The sequence below is a fragment of the Nansenia antarctica genome (assembly GCF_963989245.1).
Source record: "Nansenia antarctica genome assembly, chromosome: 1".
NCBI lineage: Eukaryota > Metazoa > Chordata > Actinopteri > Argentiniformes > Microstomatidae > Nansenia > Nansenia antarctica.
Window position 1 is genome coordinate 26,867,295 of NC_137674.1, and position 24,786 is coordinate 26,892,080.

At 43.9% G+C, this 24,786-nt stretch overlaps 2 protein-coding genes across 2 annotated transcripts; one reads left to right on the forward strand and one right to left on the reverse strand.

The window, feature by feature from the left end:
- Nucleotides 1-404: 404 nt before the first annotated feature.
- On the reverse strand, nt 405-15,973 carry ahi1 (Abelson helper integration site 1; the record flags this gene model as incomplete). The annotated part of the gene is made up of 25 exons (XM_080545632.1): nt 405-488; nt 2,209-2,306; nt 2,820-2,982; nt 3,453-3,521; nt 4,063-4,121; nt 5,573-5,690; nt 5,846-5,922; nt 6,126-6,171; nt 6,328-6,518; nt 6,943-7,083; nt 7,181-7,311; nt 8,580-8,698; nt 9,236-9,342; nt 9,877-10,106; nt 10,971-11,094; nt 11,236-11,368; nt 11,469-11,621; nt 12,516-12,704; nt 12,821-12,916; nt 13,002-13,194; nt 13,343-13,529; nt 13,959-14,125; nt 14,690-15,303; nt 15,458-15,582; nt 15,964-15,973. 25 exons carry the CDS (start codon nt 15,971-15,973, stop codon nt 405-407), a joined length of 3,624 nt encoding a protein of 1,207 aa, XP_080401758.1.
- Nucleotides 15,974-17,231: 1,258 nt separating this feature from the next.
- LOC308170889 (uncharacterized protein) lies at nt 17,232-24,713 on the forward strand (the record flags this gene model as incomplete). Its single annotated transcript, XM_080545743.1, has 14 exons — nt 17,232-17,421; nt 17,632-17,751; nt 18,226-18,345; nt 18,537-18,656; nt 20,705-20,827; nt 21,355-21,437; nt 21,606-21,731; nt 21,937-21,982; nt 22,099-22,232; nt 22,329-22,460; nt 23,105-23,219; nt 23,348-23,482; nt 23,706-23,831; nt 24,565-24,713. The coding sequence occupies 14 exons, from the start codon at nt 17,232-17,234 to the stop codon at nt 24,711-24,713; spliced, it is 1,719 nt and encodes a 572-aa protein (XP_080401869.1).
- Nucleotides 24,714-24,786: the final 73 nt, after the last annotated feature.

Below are 24,786 nucleotides of genomic sequence, written 5' to 3' on the forward strand. Positions count from 1 at the left end.
TGTCCGCCTGGTCTCTTTGGGAGCGGTCTGTCTGGTCTGTCTGCAGCCTTGCTCCTCCTCCTGCTGGCTGCTGAGCCTGGGGCCTCTGGACCAGAGGATGAGGCCTGTAGACCAGAGGATGTGGCCTGGGGTGGGGGGGGCGCTGAGGGGCCTTCAGCCCTCTTCACTTTCTTTTTCTTCTTTTTGCTTCTTCTCATTGACAGAAAAGACAAATTGACCCAACATGAATGAAATTAGATTGTACATTTTACTGAAACTATTCATGCTCCAGTGTAAGCACCAAGTGATTGTCTTTATATCTTTATATGTTCATGCCATGGGGGGATTCAAAATTAGATTAATGTACACCATAAATATAGCTGACGACAGGGTGGCGTGAGAGTGACTGAGGAGATGAACCAGACTTACGTGGTGACAGGTAACTCAGGGTCTGTGTCCTGCTCAGACAGGAACTTGAGTTCCCCAGAGGCACTGATGGCAGCTGATACCTGAGAGAGATGTCACATGTGATGGCTCAATAAGTCGTGATGTTAGAATTATAAGGTTCTATCTCAATTTTTGTCAAAATTTAGTTTTTTACATAATCTGATCCATTAGGTGTTTATTAATTACTGTGTGGTGTTATTTTTAAAATGTTGAAATTTTTGAGTTAGTAATTCATAAAATACAACGGTTCCATCTCACAAAACATAATGGAATGTAAAAACTTTGATGCTCAATATCTCTATCTAGATAGAACCGTATAATTCTAAACTCACAAAGTATCTATGCAATAAGCATTAGTTAATCCAGTACTGATGTGATGTTTAATCATGCGTTAAGAGTGTTTTTTACAAGACGACTGTATGACTCTTGCATAATAGTCTGCTTGCCATGGGCGGGTCCTTGTTTGTATGTACTGTATAAATATGTGTTCATGATTATGAACTGGGAGCTCTTGTTTGTTAGAAGCAGACTACCATGCTTGCAACCATTAAAATAAGTGAATAGAACATATATTGTGTACGTGCCTATTTATGCATGTGAGTCTCACTGAGTACTAAAGCCCGGTACACACAAAGATAATCTGGCCTAGCCCCGCGGTGGTGTAGCGGGCTAAGCACTGGCCACCAGTGCATGCTGCCCACCGGGGCCGGGGTTCGTATCCCGGCTCGCCAGACCCGGATATGGCCGAGGCACATACGGGGAGCGGCATATTGGGCGGCCGCTCCCGAGGGGGGGTATAGGAGTAGTTCCGGACAAGGATCCGTCGCGCAACAGCGCCCCCGGGGTGCCGGAATAACGGTGCTGGGCTCGAGGAGCCAGTCAGCTAGTCTGCCTGGCGGCCTCCTCTGGGACTGCCGGCCACGGGGTCGTGCGGCGGATCCCTCGCAATAGGCAGGGGATAATTGGATGCTAGGTTGGGTTCAATTGGCTACCAAATTGGGTGAAAAAGGGATAAAATCTGAAAAGAAAAAAAAAAGATAATCTGGCCGATTTGGGGCCGATTTTCCCCCTTCTGACCAAGGACAGCAAACGCCCGATTATCCGATGGCTCTAAAGATTATCCTACAAGATTATCCTGTGGTGTGAGGTGTGTTAAGAGTCCATTTCTCCCGACAATCTGCTCGGAAAATGGTCGGGGCCGACAATCGTAAATAGAGAACGTGTTTACGACCAAAAATCCTTGTGTGTGTGGGCGAAATTGACAACACCCGAGTCCGATTGTGACGTGAAATGGAATGTAGCCAATCAAGAAGCGATCTTCTTCGGCAATTTATTTGCCCTGTCGCACATGGCTGCCTCTACAGGTCAGTCAGGGTACTACTACCCTGATCACGCGAGATTTCTGGCTTGGGGGACGAGACTCTTGTACTTGTACAGATCCTTATGCATGTGGTCGTATATCGGAGCACACCACACACAATACGATCAAAGCTGTTCAATCAATGATTTTTTATCTTCATGTGTGGGGTCTCTCTCAGATAAAAAAATCTGTAAAAAAAAAAACTTATATGTGTACCAGGCTTAAGTGTGGTAACCCTAGCTTTCCACGACAGGTAGAAGAGGAGAGGAGAGAAGGACAAGGAAAACGGCCAGAGTGGAAATACAGTGTGGGAGGTGATGTCTGGGTCAACACCATGGACAGATCATGCTCCATTACATACATAGTCCTCATGTACTGATACATCAATGGACCACTGACACAGTGCCTTCGCTCTCCTGTACCTTAGATGGTGTCAGTCTGTCGGCTGATTGGTCCGTCTGTTCAGAAAGGACAGACTGCTCCTCCAGGCCCGGAGACAGCCGCTCCTGGTTGTAATCCTCTGTGACAGAACAAGGGAACACACCTCAGTATCCTGACACCACCTCCACACTCTACAGATACAGGCTCATACAGTAGCAACCAGGGGAGGCTGGTGGAGGTAGAAATCGGAGGACCGTTGTGATTCATGGGACGAAAACGAGGAAGGGTATCAAACACGCCTGTCCTCTTAAGTTCTACCTCCACAGGTGTCAACATAAGGCCTGTCTGACTGTCTGACTGTCTAGAACATCTACTTACATCTACTTACAGGGTTCCTACAAGTTTCAACACGTCAAATCTAAGACCTTTTTAGACCCTTTTTTTAGACCTCTGAATAGAATTTTGGACCTATCGCGACACCATAGGATAGCTTTTTGTCATCCTCGAGGTGATGAAATTAGGGATTTTGACTGCCATACAGACAAAAAAGGAAGCGGGCCCTTTTTAGGAACTTGAGATGTGGTTTGTTGAATTTTAGACTTTACGGTTTGTTTTTTAGGACCAGTGAAGGGAACCCCTGTACGGTACTTACTCTCCTCCACCACGTAGGTAGCAGGGAAGTAGCCCTGCTGTCCGTTTGCCAGACGGCCAAACCACCAGCTGTGGTTGTCTTTGTACAGCACGTGGATGACATCACCACGTTCCACGGTCAGCTCATCTGAACGGTTTGCGCTGTAGTCATAGAGCGAGACGACCTGCAGCAGAGAGAGAAGCAGAGAGGGAGAGAGAACAAGAAACATTTTCGAAGAATTATTGACCATGGTGGTAAAATAACAGAACTGGTTTCATGTTTAAGGGCTTAATCTGATGAAGTCTGTTCTTTATAACGCTCCTAATGTTCGAATAAACTCACTGCTTGCTTTTTTTTGTAATAAATTATTTATAAAATCATAACAGTCCAATATTTACAGGTTACATCCACATACAACACAGTTTACGAACACAGTCACTCCATCAACTCTTTTATCTTTTGTATTGCAGAGGTCCATGTTTGAATTGTCCTTTCCTTAGCTCTGTGTATTCTGGCTATAGATTGTTCCATATAGAGTATGTCCAGGAAAGACAGCAGCCATTGTTTATGAGTAAGAGTATGTGGAGGGTTCCATTGTAATGCTAACATTTGTTTGGCTGCGGTAAGACCAGCAAATAGGACACGAAAACTCACTGCTTGCTGAGCTGGTCCGAGAGTGTCTGCCTCCACACGGAAGGATGAAGAAATATTATCAGGGAAGCTCTGAGGACAGGAAAAAAAAACTTGTGTGAACTTTTTTTGTACAGCTTCATTAGATCTGTCCCTCTCAACATGCAGGAAAATGCAATTTACAGGATACTAGTACAGCTCATTAAAAAAAACAATACATAGTAAGTAAAATGTAAGATCTTTTTAAGACCTCTTTGAATATAATTTTTGACCTATTCGCGACACCATATGATAGCTTTTTGTCATCCTCGAGGTGATGAAATTAGGGATTTCACTGCCATACAGACACAAAAGGAAGCGAATTGGCATTTCTTTGGTTCCAGCTTGATTAATTTCCGCATAAATAGATGTGGTCGGACTGATTTCCTTGTAGTATCACATTTTTAAGACCTAGCACCTCATTTTTAGACCGAATAATTTTAGACCTTTTTAGGCTTTATGAGTTGGATTGCTGGATTTTAGACTTAACAGCTTTTTAAGACCAGCGGGGGAACCTTGGTATAAGAAGGTACGAAGCAAAGAGAGATGAGCAACAGGAGACAAGATAGTAAATAAATAAACACTGCTGCCGTACCGTCTGTAGCCTGAGGGACGGTCCTCCTCTGAGACGCTGACCCACGGGGCTGAAACCACCTGTCATAACAACCACAGGAAACAGGTCAATGGCAAATGGTAAATGGACTGCACTTATATAGCACCTTTTTTGCTGCTCCAAAGCGCTTTACAACAACCTCTCATTCACCCATTCACACACACATTCACACATCAATGGCGGCACGCTGCCATGCAAGGCGCTGGCCCGCTCACTGGGAGCAATTTTGGGGTTCAGTGTCTTGCCCAAGGACACCTCGACATGTGGCCAGAAGTACAAGCTAAGACAAAACAAGACTTGTCGTGGTCAAAAACACCTACGGACGTTGGTGAAGTAAGTAAGTAAGTATTACCGGTAAGTAAGTAAGTAACGTTTATTTATATAGCACAAAAAACGACAAGAGCCGCCCAAAGTGCTTAACAGATCAAATATAAAGAGAAAAACAAGATAAAAGAGATAACATACAGATTAAAGAAAACTGATCAAATAGAAAAATACACTAAAAGCAAGGTGCAGTATAAATAAAAGTGCAAAGACTACCAGAGGTGAAGACTACCAGAGGCCCATCTCTGTCCCTGCACACAGTGAACATGCTTCATGCATGACATCCTGCACAACAGCTCCAGTAGGACTCTAGGAATGTTCAGTCCCGTTAGTTGAATCCGTTCTTTCCTTCTTGGCCTCTGTCTTGAAATGTCTGGCCAAAGTCCCATTCTATCATGAATGGGTCCTAAAACTGTTTTGTAATCTGATAATTAATCCTTACTGTTAATCCTTACAGAAAAGTGCTCGGGTTCACTGTCGTTCAGCAAGCTGGTTCCCTAACCCTAGCCCTAACTGAAGAGGAGACTGTTGCGCCATTGTAACAAACAAATTCAGGTCATTCAAGGTTTAAAATAATAGTTCCTGACATAATTACCATTCCGCAAGAATCTCCTAACTAATCTAATCACCAGACTGAAATATATTTCCTCAGTGGAGCCAGGTCTCTGTCTGAGGGGACAATGCTTGCTTGTACCATTTAGAGACGTCATCATCTGTGCAGTCTAAATCCACTAATGCAAAAGCTCCGGAGGTAGTTCAAAATATTCCATTCCATGACAATCACTACCACGTCATCAGTCAGTCAGTCATTTGCACTATTGCACTACTGATGTTTACAATATTACCTTTGCACATGCCGTATTATTAGACATTGCACACACCTGTTTGATATAGCCTTTTATACATCTGTACATTTCATACTGTACAAGCTGCCTTAACTGTACATAACTCATAATTGTATATACCTCTAAACTACCGTACTTCCCATACTGTACCTATCACTATTGTCATGTTTTTATATCATGTTTTTTATATCATGTTCTTATATCACTATTTGCACTTCTGGTTAGATGCTAAACTGCATTACTGCGGTACTTCGTACTTGTACTCTGCACTGACAATAAAGTTGAATCTAATCTAGTCTAATTTAGAGTACAGAGCCACTCACGGTTTTGGGAGGTCATGGTTGCCTGGGGAACCAGCTGGGCTCCCAGAGAACCAGAGAGCTGTAGCTTAGAGTGTGGTGAGAGGAGGGAGGGAGGAGGGAGGGAGGCATTCAGGCCCATCTGAAACAGCAACGGTAAACAAGGACCATAAATTAAATGCATGCAGATGTACTGTAAGGGACATGGTCTTGACCATAATAGGTGTAAAATGTATATGATAATCTGCACCATTTTCAGCCATGGTGAGTGTGAACATTCTAGTCAGTTAGAAGGAGTTCGTTTCTGAGTGCATTGCTTACTGGGCCAGCTTCCTGCGATAGGCTCCTCCCCATCTGCAACATTCCACCTTTATCTGTAACAAACAAGCAAAGCAAATCAGTGAACAAATTATAGCATAACCACAATTGAAACATTCCTTTGAACTATATTGTATTTTTTTATTACATTTACACAACTCTTATTATAATTCCATCACACACAATATATCTGAAATACAAACGTGCACACAATGAATATCATACTACGTTATTTTAATAACTAAACAAAAATGTGTACCTTGGTTATACAGGTATTCCAAAGTAGAAGAGTTTCGAGATGGTTCCTACATCAAAAAAAACAGAGACATGGTAAGTTAATTTGCATCGTTAGCTAACAGCTTTACATGATCATTTTACTAAATTCTTCAGTCTAAGCTAACAACAATACATAAAATGATTGGATGAAAACAAAATCATATGGTGGTCATATGGTGATTTACAAGAACAGAGTCCAGCTTCTCCTTGACGCGCTGCATCTTGAGTGACAGTCGCGCAGCACTAGCGAACCGGTCCATGGCTGTGGCGGAGGTGTCCTGTAGCATGACCGGGTCTGATGTGTTTCTGAAGGGTTTGGTGTCTGCTGAGCCTGTCCTGCTGTGTCCTCTCAGGCTCTCCATCTCCAACTGGGCGACTGAAGACAAACACAGAAGAAAGCTCACAGTGAGCTCATGGATGCTCTGGGTTATTTAGCTATCTTGGTGCAGCAGGTGCACACATGGAGAGTGATTGTAAAATAGAGTAAGAGCTCAAAGGGGAAGACACCTATTGCAGTATGGTTAAGTGAAATGGAATGGACTGCACTTATATAGCGCCTTTATCCAAAGCGCTTTACAACGGCCTCTCATTCACCCATTCACACACACATTCACACACCAATGGCGGTAGGCTACCATGCAAGGCGCCGGCCCGCTCACTGGGAGCAATTTGGGGTTCAGTGTCTTGCCCAAGGACACTTCGACATGTGGCCAGCCGGGGCTCAAACCGCCGATCTGCCAACCTTGCGATCATTAGACGGCGGCTCTACCTCCTGCGCCACAGCCACCCCAAGTGCTTACCTTTGCGGTCGTACAGGTAGACATGAACAGGCTGGCTCTGACCGAAGGCACAGAACGCCACCATGTTCTCCTGAGGGTGGAACGCCACACCACGGAGCGCTGTAGGGTAGCACAGCTCAGAGTACACCGCCACCTGGTCACCTGGTTACATAGAAACAAAAGCAGCAGGTGATAACATGTAGCAGAACTGATCATAGCACCAGAGTGAAACAAAACTGGTATGGTTAGGTTTCCACACCTGTTTCTGCATTCCACACATATGCCAATCCATCCTCACTGCCTGCAAAGATGAAGTTTCCACAGGGGGTGAATGTGCTATGGATCCTTTCCCTGTAGTTTGTGGCACCAGTGTATTTCTTCACTGCCAGTCTGCAACATACACAGGTAGAGACACACAGGTACAGACACACAGGTACAGACACACAGGTACAGACACACAGGTACAGACACACAGGTACAGACACACAGGTACAGACACACAGGTACAGACACACAGGTACAGGCACACAGGTAGACACACACAGGTACAGACACACAGGTAGACACACAGGTAGAGACACACAGGTACAGACACACAGGTACAGACACACAGGTACAGACACACAGGTACAGACACACAGGTACAGACACACAGGTAGAGACACAGGTAGATACACAGGTACAGACCCACAGGTAGAGACACACAGGTACAGACACACAGGTAGAGACACACAGGTACAGACACACAGGTACAGACACACAGGTACAGACCCACAGGTAGAGACACACAGGTACAGACACACAGGTAGAGACACACAGGTACAGACACACAGGTACAGACACACAGGTAGAGACCCACAGGTACAGACACACAGGTACAGACACACAGGTACAGACACACAGGTACAGACCCACAGGTAGAGACACACAGGTACAGACACACAGGTAGAGACACACAGGTACAGACACACAGGTACAGACACACAGGTACAGACCCACAGGTAGAGACACACAGGTACAGACACACAGGTAGAGACACACAGGTACAGACACACAGGTACAGACCCACAGGTACAGACCCACAGGTACAGACACACAGGTACAGACACACAGGTAGAGACACACAGGTACAGACACACAGGTAGAGACACACAGGTAGAGACACACAGGTACAGACACACAGGTACAGACACACAGGTAGAGACCCACAGGTACAGACACACAGGTACAGACACACAGGTAGAGACACACAGGTACAGACACACAGGTACAGACACACAGGTACAGACACACAGGTAGAGACCCACAGGTACAGACACACAGGTACAGACACACAGGTACAGACACACAGGTAGAGACACACAGGTACAGACACACAGGTACAGACACACAGGTACAGACACACTTCAGATCAATAAAAGATGACAGCTTACTTTCAGTCTACAGTCAACATGTACAAGTGGGGTGCAAAAATGTGGGCACCCCAAGTCAAAATGCCTTTACAATTAATATCTAAGTGAAAAGAAGCAAACCTAACCTCTAAATTGTACAAAGTTAAACATGACACATTTCATCACATTTTTAAAGCATGATACATTTTTTATATACCGGTACACAGCAGTATAATGATGACAACAAAAGTACAAATCTATATTTACATTCTCAAATCCATAACTCTCACAACACTGTCTTTGGCGTGGATGAGCAGACGGCGTCCGTTGGGATGGATCTCTAGTGCGTTGATGGGGATTCCCTCCAGGTCCCCCTCTCCTATTTCCTGTACGAGACAGAGTGTTAGTGCTGCACTGTTGGGAGCTGCGGAGTGGAAACGCCATGCTGAGTCGTGACGTTAGAATTATAAGTGTCAAAATTGAGTTTTTTACATAATCTGTTCCATTAGGTGTTTATTAATGCCTGTGTGGTGTTATTTTTAAAATGTTGACATTTTTGAGTTAGTAATTCATAAAATACAAAGGTTCCATCTCACAAAACATAATGGAATGTAAAAACTTTGACGCTCAATATCTCTGAACTGCCCTAAACGGAGATAGAACCTTATCATTCTTTTTTTTCTTTTTTTTCCAGAGTGGGGCAGTCCCACTCATATTTTTCATTTTATTGGATAGAGATAGTGAAGGTAGACAGGAAAGTAAGGAGGAGAGGGCATGTCAGCAGGGCATGGGCCGGATTCGAACCCATGCCGACATGGGCATATGTGTGCACTGTAGACCGCGGTGCTAGACCACTGGACCACCCCAGGCCACGAACCTTATCATTCTAAGCTCACAAAGTGTCTTCCCTTTGTTTCTCAAACCTTATCAATGACCCAGTGACGACACGGTTGCCGGTGTGCGCTGTCATCAACCAAGGTCTTCCACGCAACGATGTGGCCAGCGTTGTCCGCGGTAAACATTCGGGCTCCTGAATAGATAAATAAAAACTTGTTACGTTCCCATATCAACCCAGATGCAGTAGCCCCCAACCACCTGGTGGAATGAGCTCAGGTCTGGTACAAGGATAGCTCTTCTCCATATATACAGGGTACAGGAATCTTGAGGTTAATTTCAATACCTTTCTAAGACTTTTTAAAGACTGTGTCAATATTTTTCCAGACCTCACCGCCACTTCGAGCTGTAACCGTTTACATCAGTGACACCTTTAACTTAACAGTTTTAGTTTGCAATAGACTAGACCACTATCATACAACAGAATTTCCGGTTCATCTTTGTTTTTTTAATAAAACGAATAAATTCACAAACAAGTTTTTAGGACTCAAACTCTTTGGACAGAGTCTAATTCAGAAAAATACCTACAAAATTCAAGACCTCATAAAATCGTGATAAGACTTTTTAATACTTATTAAGGGTCTTGATTTTCCCAAAATTGATTTATCAACTTTTAATACTTTTCAAGACACCAATATATATATATATAAAACACAAACCCAACACATACCTTCAGGGTCAAAACACAGAGCGTTGATGAAGCTCTTGTGCCCTTCGAACTCCTGGAGGAGTTGGCCGTTCACTTCGCGTCCGTCCACCCTCCACACACGCACCAGACAGTCGTAGCCCCCCGTCACCACCAGGTTCTGGGCCGTAGGGTGGTACTGGGAACAGTACACAAACGAGGGGTGAGGAAGCACTTTCTGGGCAATAGCCTGTAGTCGATCCACGTTCCAGACTCTGTGGGGAGGACAAGATAGTTGGAATACATCAGTGAAGAATTTTTTTGGGGGCTCAAAATACATTCAAACAAAATAAAACGTAAACAAATAACGGACTCAAATGAGCCCAGTAACTAAAGAACCTCTGAAATCATGTCGACACATTATTACGGTGAAATAGAAGAATTAGAAGACATCAGAAGTATGGTGCAAATAAGAGTAGCCATGAAGACAGCATATTACTGAAACATGAATGTTTAGCTATTATCAGACAGTGATACTTTTTAGCTTATTTTAATAATAATTGTAATAATATCTTTATCTTATTGTTATCCATTCTGTCCCAGGCATGATATGTTATGACCTTTACCTGACAGTGATATGTTATGACCTTTACCTGACAGTGATATGTTATGACCTTTACCTGACAGTGATATGTTAGGACCTTTACCTGACAGTGATATGTTATGACCTTTACCTGACAGTGATATGGTATGACCTTTACCTGACAGTGATATGGTATGACCTTTACCTGACAGTGATATGGTATGACCTTTACCTGACAGTGATATGTTAGGACCTTTACCTGACAGTGATATGTTATGACCTTTACCTGACAGTGATATGGTATGACCTTTACCTGACAGTGATATGGTATGACCTTTACCTGACAGTGATATGTTATGACCTTTACCTGACAGTGATATGTTATGACTTTTACCTGACAGTGATATGTTATGACCTTTACCTGACAGTGATATGTTATGACCTTTACCTGACAGTGATATGTTAGGACCTTTACCTGACAGTGATATGTTATGACCTTTACCTGACAGTGATATGTTAGGACCTTTACCTGACAGTGATATGTTAGGACCTTTACCTGACAGTGCCATCAGAGGACGCAGACAGGAGGCTCTGGTCATCTCTGGACCAGCAGAGATCATACACAATACTGAGATGGCCATTGAAGGCAGCCAACACTTTGCCTGAAGGTATCTCATACACTGTAAAAAGACCACAAAAAAAACAAAAAACATTAATAACTGATTTCACATAAGCTCACTTGCAGGGCTTTTGTTGACCATGGGAGGTAGAGAGGAATGAGAGAGGGAGAGTGTACAGACGAGCTACAGTACAGTACTTACCTATAATGGGAAAAGCATCTCTGTCAGCACAAGCTGAAGCCAGTATCCTCCCGTCATGAGAGAAGCGTACCGTAAAACAGCCCATCTGACCACCGCGGAAGGACAGCATGGGCTTGTTGGGAATCCGACAGACCTTCAACAGGAATAAAAAGGAATTGTGCAACATTTCTCAATCAATACTTTTTCCATAGCAGTTCATGGAATAACTGTTGATGGACGTTCTCCGTACAGACCTGCCCAGGCAGCCGGCTCCACTTCAGGGCCGTGGGTTTATTATCCGGGGTGCGTGTCATGCTCCTCTTGGTGACCTCACTCTGGAGCTCGCTGTAGGAGGTGCTGCCCCTCTCCTGCTGCAGCGCCATCATGGAGCGGATGCTGGGATCAACCTGGAAAAGTCATTTACATTTACAGTTTACATTTAAATGTTTGGCATTTAGCAGGCGCCTTATTCCAAAGCGACTTACAATCAATACATTTGACTATGCAAGTGAATCATCAATCCACCAGTCGTAGCAGGAAGATTAATCCAGCTCAGGCCCGGGGCCATTGGCAGTCTCCGTGATAGAAGGAAAAATCTACTTCTATCACCTTCTTCTAAACCTAGACTTTTCTTTTCTTTTTTTATATAGACACTGGAGAAACAGAGAAACAGTCCAAGGGGGCAATAGAAGTTTTTAGGGGACACAGTAAAGGGGAAAAAGCGGGTGTCTTCAGGAGACGCAGTGCTGGGGGGGCAGTAGAAGTCTCAGGAGGAGCAGTTAAGGTGTAACCTGAAGAGATGGGTCTTCAGTCCAAGGTCAGTGCAAGTCCATATCAAAGTAATAAGTGAACTCTTTAGGGATTCCGACTAGCAGCATAAACACTACTCTTAACATGACTATAATCCCTACAATGATCATTAGCTGTAGTGGTGTTGGTGGAGGTACATCGTTCAGTTGTAGAACATGCAACATACCGTGACGTTATAATTATAAGGTTCTATCTCCATTTTTGTCAAAATTGAGTTTTTTACATAATCTGATCCATTAGGTGTTTATTAATGCCTGTGTGGTGTTATTTTTTAAATTTTGACATTTTTTAGTTAGTAATTGATAAAATACAAAGGTTCCATCTCACAAAACATAATGGAATGTAAAAACTTTGACGCTCAATATCTCTGAACTAGGCCTAAACGGAGATAGAACCGTATAATTCTAAGCTCACGATATACAGTTGTGCAACAACGTACGGAGATAGAACCTTATAATTCTAAGCTCACGATATACAGTCGTGCAACGTACGTGATCAGGCAGTTTGAGGCCCTTCACGGTGATGTACAGGGTGGATGCGTATCTGTTCATGGGATATCTCCTCCACCAGTCCACCACCTCGATGGTCTGAGGTTCTCTTCTGGACCGGGGGGGAGGAGGACAGTAGAGCTGGAGACGCAGTTTACTGTCGATGTTCAGGACCCCGTTAGTGCCCACCAGCTGGAGGTAGAACAGAAATGTTCATGTTTACAACTCAATGTTTATTTCAACTTTCTGAATCAAAAAGGAAATGGTAATTTGTCACTTTTTTGCCTAATATCCGGTATATGCATTACCTTTAAAAATGCCCAAGCAATTTTTCGGAATCCTCGCTCATGTCTGACAACGTCAACATTGGCTCTAGCTTCTTCCATGGTCATGAAATCTAGGACCTTAATGCACAAGAGAAATCTTGTTCTTCAAAATGACCTTTGGAAATGCTTTTTAGAAATCTGAGTTTAGTGTTTTATCTCTTACCTCAAAAAAGAGCATGACCCTAGGACTTTCATCGGCGTCCTGGAGGAAATAGCCAAAGCGTTCGTTGAAGATGATTTGCTCTTCCCATTCTGGAACCGTGGATTTGTTTTTCTTGAAGTCAAAAGGCTGGGTGATGATGGGAAGAATATGATCGACATTCTCCTGCTCGTAAAACGAGGACACCGGCCGATGACTGAAACACACGGAAAGACACAAATCACAAAAGTTCTCACAAGTTTGTTTTGGGTGAAAGTTAAGAACCACAAGAACAACAAATACTCTCAATAGAAAGGAAAAAAGTAACCTTAAAAAAAAAAAAAAAAAAAAAAAAAAGTTCTTACCTGTCCTCTTTTTTTAAATATTGCCCAGTGATGTCATCGATGACATGGACCTTGACCATGGGGTGTGACACCAGCAGGTCAGTCTTCAGCCGGTCTGTCCTATGGAGGTAGACGCCCAGCACCAGGCTGTCGTCAAACACTGGTCTCTGCGGAGCCTCGATCTCCGTATCGCTTTCCTCCTTGACCACTGAAACCAGTAGAAGAAGGCAAAGAGTTATCCACGTTATATTATAGAGGGACATTTTTTTTTATGAGTGGGGCAGTCCCACTCATATCTTTCATTTTACTTGACAGAGATAGTGAAGACAGACAGGAAAGTCAGAGAGGACATGTGAGCAGGGCACGGGCCGGATTCGAACCCATGCCAACATGGGCATATGTGTGCACTGTAGACCGCGGTGCTAGACCACTGGACCACCCCAGGCCACATAGAGGGACATTTTATAATCTAGATGTTATGGTCAGTGTGGGGAGCATGTGGAGGAAGCTACAGGACTGTGGTGGAGAGTATGTGATGATGGGATGATTGACAAGCGCTTACAGTCCTGTAGCTCTCTCTACAGGCCAGACGCTGCAAGCTCCCCCACAGGCAAAAGTTATTTTTAAATCCACCCACCTTGTTTTCTTCTCCTCTTCTTTTTTCCTTTAGATTTCACAGATTCAGATTCTGGCTCTTGGGCGTCATCATCGCGGTTCCTGTTGGTGAGTACGGCGGCCCTCTCTGTGCAGCTGTTCCTCTCCACTCCCTCTGCAGACGGACTGTGCTGCACACCTGACAACACACTGCAAATCAAAACAAATCAAATCATTATTGTAATGGATTTTTTTCACATGTATGGCAGTTCATAATGCTCTATACTGCATCTTGTATTGTATGTATGCATGGTCTATTCATTTTGTAACAGTGGAGTATTTCCCGTGGGATTGTTGAGAGTCTGGCTGTCCTGTTTATGAACACAGAGCCCTGGTTGAGGGCCTTGTGTTCATGGACAGTGATGGAGTTCAGACTCGTTATCAATGTTATGACTATGTTGACAATATATCAAATGTACAATGTGAAAGTTGTGTGGTAGTCTTTGAAAGCTTCCCATTGTGAAGTCGATTTGACTGTCCCAACTCAAGTTGTGAAAGATCATTTTCTTTAATAAATATTATACCTAGATTTAAAGCAAGTTCCTCTCTTGAGTCTCATTATTAATCCACAACATTATCTATTTATGAACTGTGATATTGATGATATCTATATATCTTTCACAATATAAGCAGGTCTATAGCTGTCATATAGATTCATTGCAAACTTCAGGAAACAATCATGAAAGTCCCGATTCATCATGCGTGTCAACACACCTCGTCTCCCTCTCAGCATCTAATGACTTCAGTTTCTTAGTTTTCTTCTTCCCATCGTTGTTTAGTACTACTTCTTGAGAGGCAGCATTCTTCTTGTCTGTTGACCTCTTGTTTACTGTCTTCTGTCCCGGCCTCCCCTCCTCCTCCTGTATTATCTGCTGCTGGTACTCCTGCAGGAGCTCGTCCTCAGGTTCCAACTCCCCCCTCCGTGCCCTGGCCTCCTCATCCCCTTTATTCTTCCCTTTCTTGCTCTTTCTCCTCTGTCCCTTTCCTTGGTCACCTATCTCCAACATGTCCTTGGATTTGGATGCTGCTTGGGCATTTCCAGCAGCACTGTCGTTCTGGTCCCCTCCAGTGGCATAGCTGGAGGTGTCGTCCTGCACAGGGGGGGGCGGCAGCTCCCTCTTACTCTTCCTCTTGTCTTTGGCTGGTTGGGGGGTCTCATCCTGGTTACTGTTGTTGTTGTTGTTGACCTTCTCTGCTACTTCCCTCTCTCTGCGCCTGTTCTTGGTGTAACGAGGGCTGCCCTGGTCAGGGTGATAGGTGTTTTGGAGGATGGTCTCCTGGTCCTCTGTGTCTTTCACCAGGTCGAGGTTCTTTTTCAAAGATTGGAGCTAAAAGAAGGACGGAGCATGCAAAGGTAAGCAGAAGTATTTATGTGCACCAGGATTGTGCGATAATGTCGACATGTAAAACAAGAGTCTCTGGATGAGACCCGTTACTGATACACACCACAACACTGATACACACCACAACACTGATACACACCACAACACTGTCCTCCGGCTGAGCACTCTTCTTCCTCACCCTCCTCTTCTCTGACGGAGGGTCCGTGTATCTCTTAAACACCTCATCAAATCTAGCTCTGGTCTTTGCTCGGGCTTCACTCTCACCTATGCAGATAATATATTATTATGTTTCATGGTGCAGAGATTACCTAACAACATGCATCTAATAGCAGTACATAATCTACTAGTCTACTACATAATCTAATGTACAAAAGAAGAGATTTGGTGAGGCTGCATTGTCATTTTATGCACCCAGATTGTGTCTTCACTGCCAGTTTACATTAGAGATGCAACCTCAGCAAATATGTTCAAGTCAAGACTAAAAACCCATCTTTTTAATATTGCCTTTAAATTACTAAATGATTAAATTACGATTGTATAATTGAGCTGCAACGTTTGCAGGGAAAGCGCTATACAAATAAAAAGTTATTATTATTATTATTATTATTACTACTACAGTACATGCAACGTATTTAGTGCTAGCACCTGCTGGCATTCTTGCAAGCTGAGATGACACTCATTCTGCATACAAAGGACCCAGGTAGGGGGAGATTTTCTTCCTAGAAAATGCAAGGCAGACATTATTCAGTGACAGTAATCTTACTTAGCTAGATAGCTAACCTAGCTAGCTAGACCATTATTTGCTTAAACCTAGCTGAGTTGAGATCGACTAAGTGCAACGTGCACATTCACAACAAATCAGATAGTTTAAGGTACCACCAGTCAGCTACACAATTGTTCTGTGCCAGTGTGATGACTTAAGCCTTAGCTGGCTAGCTAATGTAGCTAGCAGGCTACCCGTTAGCTTATGCAAATTAAAATGTGAACAGGCTCTGGCTGTTTAATGTATGTTTTACAACATTTTCAAACTAGTTAGTTACTCGACATTCAAACTAGCACCATGTGGTCAGCGAGAACAGAACACATTTACCACAGATTGCTTAGTTGACTTGGCTATTGGGATCCCCGCCTCCACAACCGGCTCCGTTGCGATGGTTTCCACAACAACAACTCCAGTGTATGACGTCACGAGCACAAGCATTCTTCTTCTTCTTTTCAATTTGAATGGCGGTTTGCGACCAACTTGAGGCGCATTACCGCCACCTACCGGACTGTGTTTGGACGGTATATTTGACAGGGAAAACTTAAAAATGAAAGAAATAAACAAAATTGTCCATTTTGATTGCACTTCCTAATAAACACAGTAAACCCCAATTAAACACAAGCATCGCTTTCACCAATGAGATCTATCGTGACTGAAGTATCCTCCGTCCACACAGCACACCTCCAATGATGCAGAATATTCTTGCAATATAATGAATCTACTTATTTGTATGATATAATGTAACCTTTTTTTCAGCCAGGGGCAACAATGTGTCCGGGGGGGGGGAGTATATGGGAGTGTATCCACAACATTGAGAGAGACACTGACGTCATTATTCATCAGTGTATTTTTGAGGAGCTTGCTGTGCAAATATATTAAATGCAATCAATCACTGTATTTATTAATAATGTAGCATCTGAGTAATATTTCATTGGATCTAGAAATCACTGAATGACACACAAAAAAAAAAAAACGTACCCAGGGCGGTTATGTCACGTGGTGCTGTCTGCACCTGACAGGTTAGGCTCACATTTACAACAGGTGTCACTGTCTTTGTTCTCTAAGAGCAGATGGCGGTGACGCGTTAGACAGATCTGTGTTTCAACAATATTGCTGCTGCTGCTTAGATTTAACCTAGTTTGAAGAGAAGATGGCCTCTGGACTTTGTGAAAAATGTGCAAAGCTTCTTAAAGACTTCGTTGCACTTGTGAAAACACTGTCCGCTGAGCTCGGACAGAAGATAAAGGAGTGTGTGAAAGCCCTGTCCCGGTGCAGCTGTCTGAGAACAACATCGCGGACGTCCTCGGAGGCGCGTGCGTTATTCGAGCACCTGGACACAGGTAATCTGGTTAGAAATGCACATTGGGAAGCAATGATCATAATTCATTATGCAATCATAGATTGTAATCATAAATTGTAAATATAAGTATATATAAATATATTATTTATTCCTGACTGGCAGTGTCAGTATCCCCCCACAATACAATTGGACACATAACTATTTGATTGTTACAACGCAACACAACAATGTTGACAACATTTTTCCCCAGGCCAGGAAACCCCTCTGCTTACCCCAGAATGTCTACAAGCGTTGACTACTTTAGCAGCGTCAGAAAACCCTGACCTCCAAGGCTCTGCAGCCATGTATTACCTACACATCAGTCAACAATGTAAGTGCCATTTCGTGAGCATAGAATTATAAGGTTCTATCTCCGTTTAGGGTAGTTAAGAGATATTGAGCGTCAAAGTTTTTACATCCCATTATGTTTTGTGAGATGGAACCTTTGTATTTTATTAATTACTAACAAAAAAATGTCAACATTTAAAAAATAACACCACACAAGCATTAATAAACACCTAATGGATCAGATTATGTAAAAAAACTAAATTTGGACAAAAATGGAGATGGAACCTTATAATTCTAACGTCACGATTTAGAGAGGTTCATTAGAACATTCATATTGGCAACATTGTTTCCCCTGCAGGTTCCATTGTTGTAGGGAAGGTAACGATTATGTGACCAGTATTATGCAAATGTCAGAGAAGTGGACACAGGGAGAGTTCTAGTGATGAGGGATAGTAATGGATTCATTTGTTATGTGAAGGCGACACATTGATTGCCTCTCTTAATTTTGTTGTTTCAGTGGAGTCGCCTCTACCTGTCGGGTTCCTGGAACCATACACTGCTCTGCTTCTATCAAATGATCTGAAGGTGCAGCGGACCACCTCCCTGTCTTTGGTCAATCTTCTAGTAAAGGATAATGGTAAGACTTTCTCCCTCAGTGACTTCTCTTAGATTTCTGAAAATAATTATATATCGTCACAGCAATAGTTGGTGGCATTTGTAGAATGTAAGTGTCATGAACAGATTACAGACTAATATCTCGCTACACACACACACACACACGTGCACACACTGTTGGTCACAGTTTAACATTTGTGTACTGTTTTTCAGTGTGTAAAGAGCTGGTGATAGAGATGGGGATGCTGGTGCCTATTCTAGAGATGTTCCAGTCTGGGGATCCCACGGTCCAGTGTAACTCCTGTGCATGTGTCGCCATACTGGCCTCCTCAGGTATATGGGGGTTTTTTTTTTTGGGGGGGGGGGGGGGGGGGCTCTTGTTCCCTAGAGAGCTCAATGAAGGTCTTTTTTTTGGGGGGGGGGTAAAATATGTCTTTTTTTTTTATGGGACGGCTGTGGCGCAGGAGGTAGGGCCGCCGTCTAATGATCGCAAGGTCAGCAGATCGGCGGTTCGAGTCCCGACTGGCCACATGTCGAAGTGTCCTTGGGCAAGACACTGGACCCCAAATTGCTCCCAGTGAGCGGGCCGGCCGGCGCTTTGCATGGTAGCTTACCGCCATTGGTGTGTGAATGTGTGTGTGAATGGGTGAATGAGAGGCTGTTGTAAAGAGCTTTGGATAAAGGCGCTATATAAGTGCAGTCCATTTACCATTTTTGGGTTCATAAGGTTAACACATCTGTGGAGTTAAATCTGTAACCCCAAACGACTACAGACCTGTCGCCCTGACACCACAGGTCATGAAGATCCTGGAGAGGCTAGTGCTGCAACACCTTAAGCCCCAGGTGAAGGACTTCCTGGACCCCCGGCAGTTTGCATACCAGGAGAGCATGGGGGTGGAGGACGCCATCATTTACATGCTGCACAGGGCCTACACACACCTGGAGAGGCCACAGAGCATGGTGAGGACCATGTTCTTCGACTTCTCCAGTGCATTTAACACTATCAAGCCATCACTGCTGGCTGACAAACTAGCAGTGATGTGTGTGGAGGACTCCCTGACGGCTTGGATCCACAACTACCTCACAGACAGGCGTCAGTATGTGAGACTGCAGGGCTGTCAGTCTGAGGTGGTGGTGTGCAACACCGGTGCCCCCCAGGGAACTGTTCTGTCACCCTTTCTCTTCACCCTCTATACCTCCGACTTCCAGTTTAGCTCCGACCAGTGCCACCTGCAGAAGTTTTCGGATGACTCCTCTATCGTCGGTTACATCACAGACGACAGGGATGAGGAGTACAGGGCCCTGGTGGAGAGCTTCGTGCAGTGGTGCGACACCAACTACCTTTTGCTTAACACCAGCAAAACAAAGGAGTTGGTGGTGGATTTTAGGAGGAAGAGAAGGACCCCAGCCCCCATCACCATCAAGGGGGTGGAAGTCGAGAGGGTGGACTCCTACAGGTACCTGGGAGTACAAATTAATAACAAACTGGACTGGACTGACAACACCGAGGCTCTTCTCAGGAAAGGGCAGAGCAGACTGTTTTTCCTGAGAAGGCTGAGGTCTTTCGGTGTCTGCAACAAGCTGCTGCAAATGTTTTACCAGTCGGTGGTTGCCAGCGTTCTGTTCTTCGCCGTGGCCTGCTGGGGTGGAAACATCCGTGCCAGGGATGCTGCGAAGCTAAACAAACTGGTGAAGAAGGCCAGCTCTGTGGTGGGGACCGGGCTGGACAGCCTAGAGGTGGTGGCAGAACAGAGGATGGGGAAAAAACTGGCGGCCATGCTGGCCAATCCCTCCCACCCGATGTACTGCGAGCTGGCAGGGATGAGGAGCAAGTTCAGCCACAGATTTGTTCTCCCCCGTCAAAGTACAAAAAGATTTGGACAGTCCTTTATTCCAGCTGCACTCCGACTCTACAACCAGGCCCTGCAGGGTGGGGGAGACCTGGAGATGGAACTTTTGGAACTTTTTACTTACTGAGCCTGCACTGTTTTATGTTTTTTATTGTTTGTTTTCTGCCCTAACTGAGCTGTTTGACAACAAAATTTCCCCATTGGGGACAATAAAGGTTTTCAATCAAGTAACTGATTTCATAGATTTGTTGTTCCAGTGCTTTGCATGTTTGTGATATAGTACTTAAGATCAGACTTTTGTCTCTGAATACTGATATAGTCTGAGAGAGAAATCAAGCATGCATACATTACACAATGTATGAGGTTGTGCGGAAAGATAAATCCCATCGCTGATTCATGATGGTCATGTTCCATGACCGCTCTCAGATCTATGCTTAGCCAACATTCCAGTACAACCTTACACAACCTAACATACCTGGAGCTGTGAGCTCTCTCAGACTGTTGATTTGTCATTGTCTCACTTTCATTCAGAATCAAACAGAGAAGCTATTGTGTCTTCTGAGGGGATGATTCCGTTGTTGGTGTTGGCCAAGTCTTATGACCCTCGGGTCCAGCAGCATGCAGTTTGGGCCCTCTTAAACCTTACACAATCTGGTAGGTTTGCACAGTTGAGTTCTGCATGTCATGACGTTAGAATTATAAGGTTCTATCTCAATTTTTGTCAAAATTGAGTTTTTTACATAATCTGATCCATTAGGTGTTTATTAATGCCTGTGTGGTGTTATTTTTAAAATGTTGACATTTTTCAGTTAGTAATTCATAAAATACAAAGGTTCCATCTCACAAAACATAATGGAATGTAAAAACGTTGACGCTCAATATCTCTGAACTACCCTAAACGGAGATAGAACCTTATAATTCTAAGCTCACGATGTATGAATGCTTGAACACAAAGGTTGTTGCTGTTGCTTTATTATAAGGTGGAGTTCAGTGAACACGTACAGTAAGTTGGTTATGAGAACTTGTTTGTTGACATTTTTTCTTAAGTGATGATGCGTAGCAATGTTCAAGCTAGCACTGACTATACATTCTTGTATCTAATTTATCAAGACATGTTTTTCTTTCTGGCCATTATGTCCTTTGATATTTCACCAGCACCCGTTGCTCCTCTTGTCCCCTAGAGAGCTCAATGAAGGTCTTGTGTCAGGAGGGAGGTGTTCCCATCCTGGCGCTTCTATTGCAGTCTTCTGATGCTGATATTCAGGTGAAAGTGGCGCTTCATATCTTCTGTACTTTTGTGAAATGATGTTGTTTAAGCACAATTACAAAGAATATTAATGTGCTGCTGCAGGGATTCTTGTATGGAATTTTCATGGAAATAAGTAACAGATTAATTGTTATATTCATATCCAACATTCTGTTTGAACTTTAGTTCCGCAGCTGCTCGGCTCTGAGCAACATCGCCACTGTCCAGGAGCATCACCCAAAGATGCTTGGGATTGGAGACCGTTTCCTGTTGAAGTCTCTGCTGGCGCTCATGTCTTCATCAGTGCAGAAGGTAATGGCCTCTCAGGTGGAACTGACGGAATGTCTACCTTACACAAATGGCCCTCTATGTCATCCTGAAATGGATTAGCCAAATGTATCGATTGTAAGTCGCTTTGGAATAAGGCGTCTGCTAAATGCCAAAAATGTAAATGTGTATATATATATATATACACACACACACAAACTCACACACAATATCCTTTTCTTATTTCCAGAACTCATCCCAAGCTTGCATATGCCTCAAAAACCTGTCAAGGAATGGTAATCAAAACCACTGTGTTTAACTTTACATCCATACAGAATACAAAAGCCACACTCATTCAATGTTCTCAGGCACGTTCAGTGCACTAGGGATGTTTATATTATGCTGTCTCTAGTTCTGACCCAGGAGCAACTGATGGAAATGGACTGTGTGTCGCCTCTGAAAGTCCTACTGTGCTCCACTGCCCTCCCTGTGTGTGTGTCTGCCATAACACTGCTGTCTGAGATGTCTACACACCAGCCCAACAAAGTGAGACCTTTCACAATATTGATGGTGGTGATTAAAGTCGTGTTTATTATCATAAACTGCATTCATGTTCACTCTATTAATGATCTTGTGTTCCAGGAGGCCCTGGTGAATGAGGGCGTTTTACAGGTCGTAGGGCAGCTGCTCCTCAGACACAGAGGCTGCCCGGTCATCCTGACCCACAGCGCTGCCACCATCACCAACCTGAGCAGCAGCCGTACCGGCCAGCAGGTAACAATGAGAAAAGTAATGATGTCATTTACATTTTTACATTTTTGGCATTTAGCAGACGCCTTGTTCCAAAGCGACTTACAATCAATACATTTGACTAAGCAAGTGAATCATCAATCCACCAGTCGTAGCAGGAAGAGTAATCCAGCTCAGGCCCGGGGCCATTGGTAGTTTATTTCTATTGGTAGTCTATTTCTAGAAGAAGAAGAAGAAGACCATCTTCGAAACCTAGACATTCTTTTTTTTTATATTGACACTGGAGAAACAGAGAAACAGTACAAGGGGGGCAATAGAAGTTTTAGGGGACACAGTAAAGGGGAAAAAGCGGATGTCTTCAGGAGACGCAGTGCTGGGGGGCAGTAGAAGTCTCAGGAGGAGCAGTTACGGTGTAACCTGAAGAGATGGGTCATGAGAGATGTCATGTCATGTTGGTCGGTCTCTCACACTAGAGTAACCGTATATGGTCCACAACTTCAAATCAAATCAAATCAAATTTTATTTGTATAGCGCATTTCTTACAAGATGCAACTCAATGCGCTTCACACAATGAACATTTTCAGTAAACTTGGTCATTAGAAGTGTTATTGGGAGCAATTTGCCATGCTGTAATTCATGTGTTCATGTGATTAATCCTTCCTGTTTAGGCTGTGATAGAGAGTGAGTGTCTAACAGGACTTCTCCAGGCCCTTGTGACAAGTGTCTCCTCAGAAGAGACCTTGCTGTGCGTGACACTGTGTTTGCATCATTTGACATGTTGGGGTGAGAATCCTGGATGTGATTATTAACAATCCATTTACTTTACATTTACTCATTAACCCATCACTGCAGTGTAGCCCCAAAAGGGTTATAAAAAAAACTATATTGTGACTTCTTTCTTCTGTTCTCAGACTCACTCCGGCCTCATTTGGCCACAGAAATGACCCCTCAACACATGTCCAGTATAGTGACGTTTTCTGGACAAATGGAAAATCCAGAGCTGTCGTATCATTCTGCTTCCATCATCAGCAAACTAGATATGGATGGTAATGTGCATCTATTATGATATCCAAATGGTGTGTGTGTGTGTGTGTGTGTGTGTGTGTGTGTGTGTGTGTGTGAGTGAGACAAGACAGGTACAAATGGTTGGGAGTATAATTCTAGCATATTATATTTATCCCAAGAATGCTATTTGGGCCTATATGTGTAAGTAAAGTTTTCAAATCTGTGCTATAAACATGTGCTTACTTGTTACTGTTTATAACAAAGGTCAAGTCATCCAGTTACTGCAACCTCACTCTGCTGCCATCTCAGAATACTTACTGACGTTCCTCAAGAACCAGGAAGTGAGATTCCAACAACTTGGCATTGCCACATTATGCAAACTCGACAAAGGTTTGTCGTGGTTTTGTAACAACACCTCTGCCAGTCACAATTACTATGCAAAAACAGTAGGTATATATGTTATGGTACATGTGGGAATACGGTACATGTGGGAAAACTAGGGTTAGGGTTGGGTGCTAGGGTGCTATGGTTAGGGTTAGGGGTAGGGTTAGGGTTAGACATGCCAGCATGTACCAAGTCACCCCAGCACCTAACCCTAACCCTAGTTTTCCCACATGTACCGTATTCCCACATGTACCGTAACATATATACAGTATATGTACCGGTAATGCTAACATTTTAGCCATTTATCCAGAGTGACTAAAAAAAAAAAAAATATGTGTCTGTTGTGGGGTATCTGGGGTGTTTGTGTGTCTGTTGTGGGGTGTTTGTGTCTGTTGTGGGGTGTTTGTGTCTGTTGTGGGGTGTTTGTGTCTGTTGTGGGGTGTCTGGGCTTATGTGTCTGTTGTGGGGTGTCTGGGCTTATGTGTCTGTTGTGGGGTGTCTGGGCTTATGTGTCTGTTGTGGGGTATATGGGCTTATGTGTCTGTTGTGGGGTGTCTGGGCTTATGTGTCTGTTGTGGGGTGTCGGGGGTTATGTGTCTGTTGTGGGGTATATGGGCTTATGTGTCTGTTGTGGGGTGTCTGGGCTTATGTGTCTGTTGTGGGGTGTCTGGGCTTATGTGTCTGTTGTGGGGTGTCTGGGCTTATGTGTCTGTTGTGGGGTGTCTGGGGTGACCAGCAGGTGGAGAGTTTGCAGGTGTTCTGGGTGCAGGTGTGCTGCAGGAGCAGCTGCAGAGGGTGCATGTGCAGACAGAGCAAACCAGGCAGCTGCTGCAGATGATCCAGCTGCCCGCCTCTCTGGAGCCCCCCCCCCCAAACATAACCACATGAGATGTCTGTCAGGTTATGTGCTTCTCTGACTTATGTTTGTGTTTTTGTTTTTACCCCCATTTTATTCCATGTT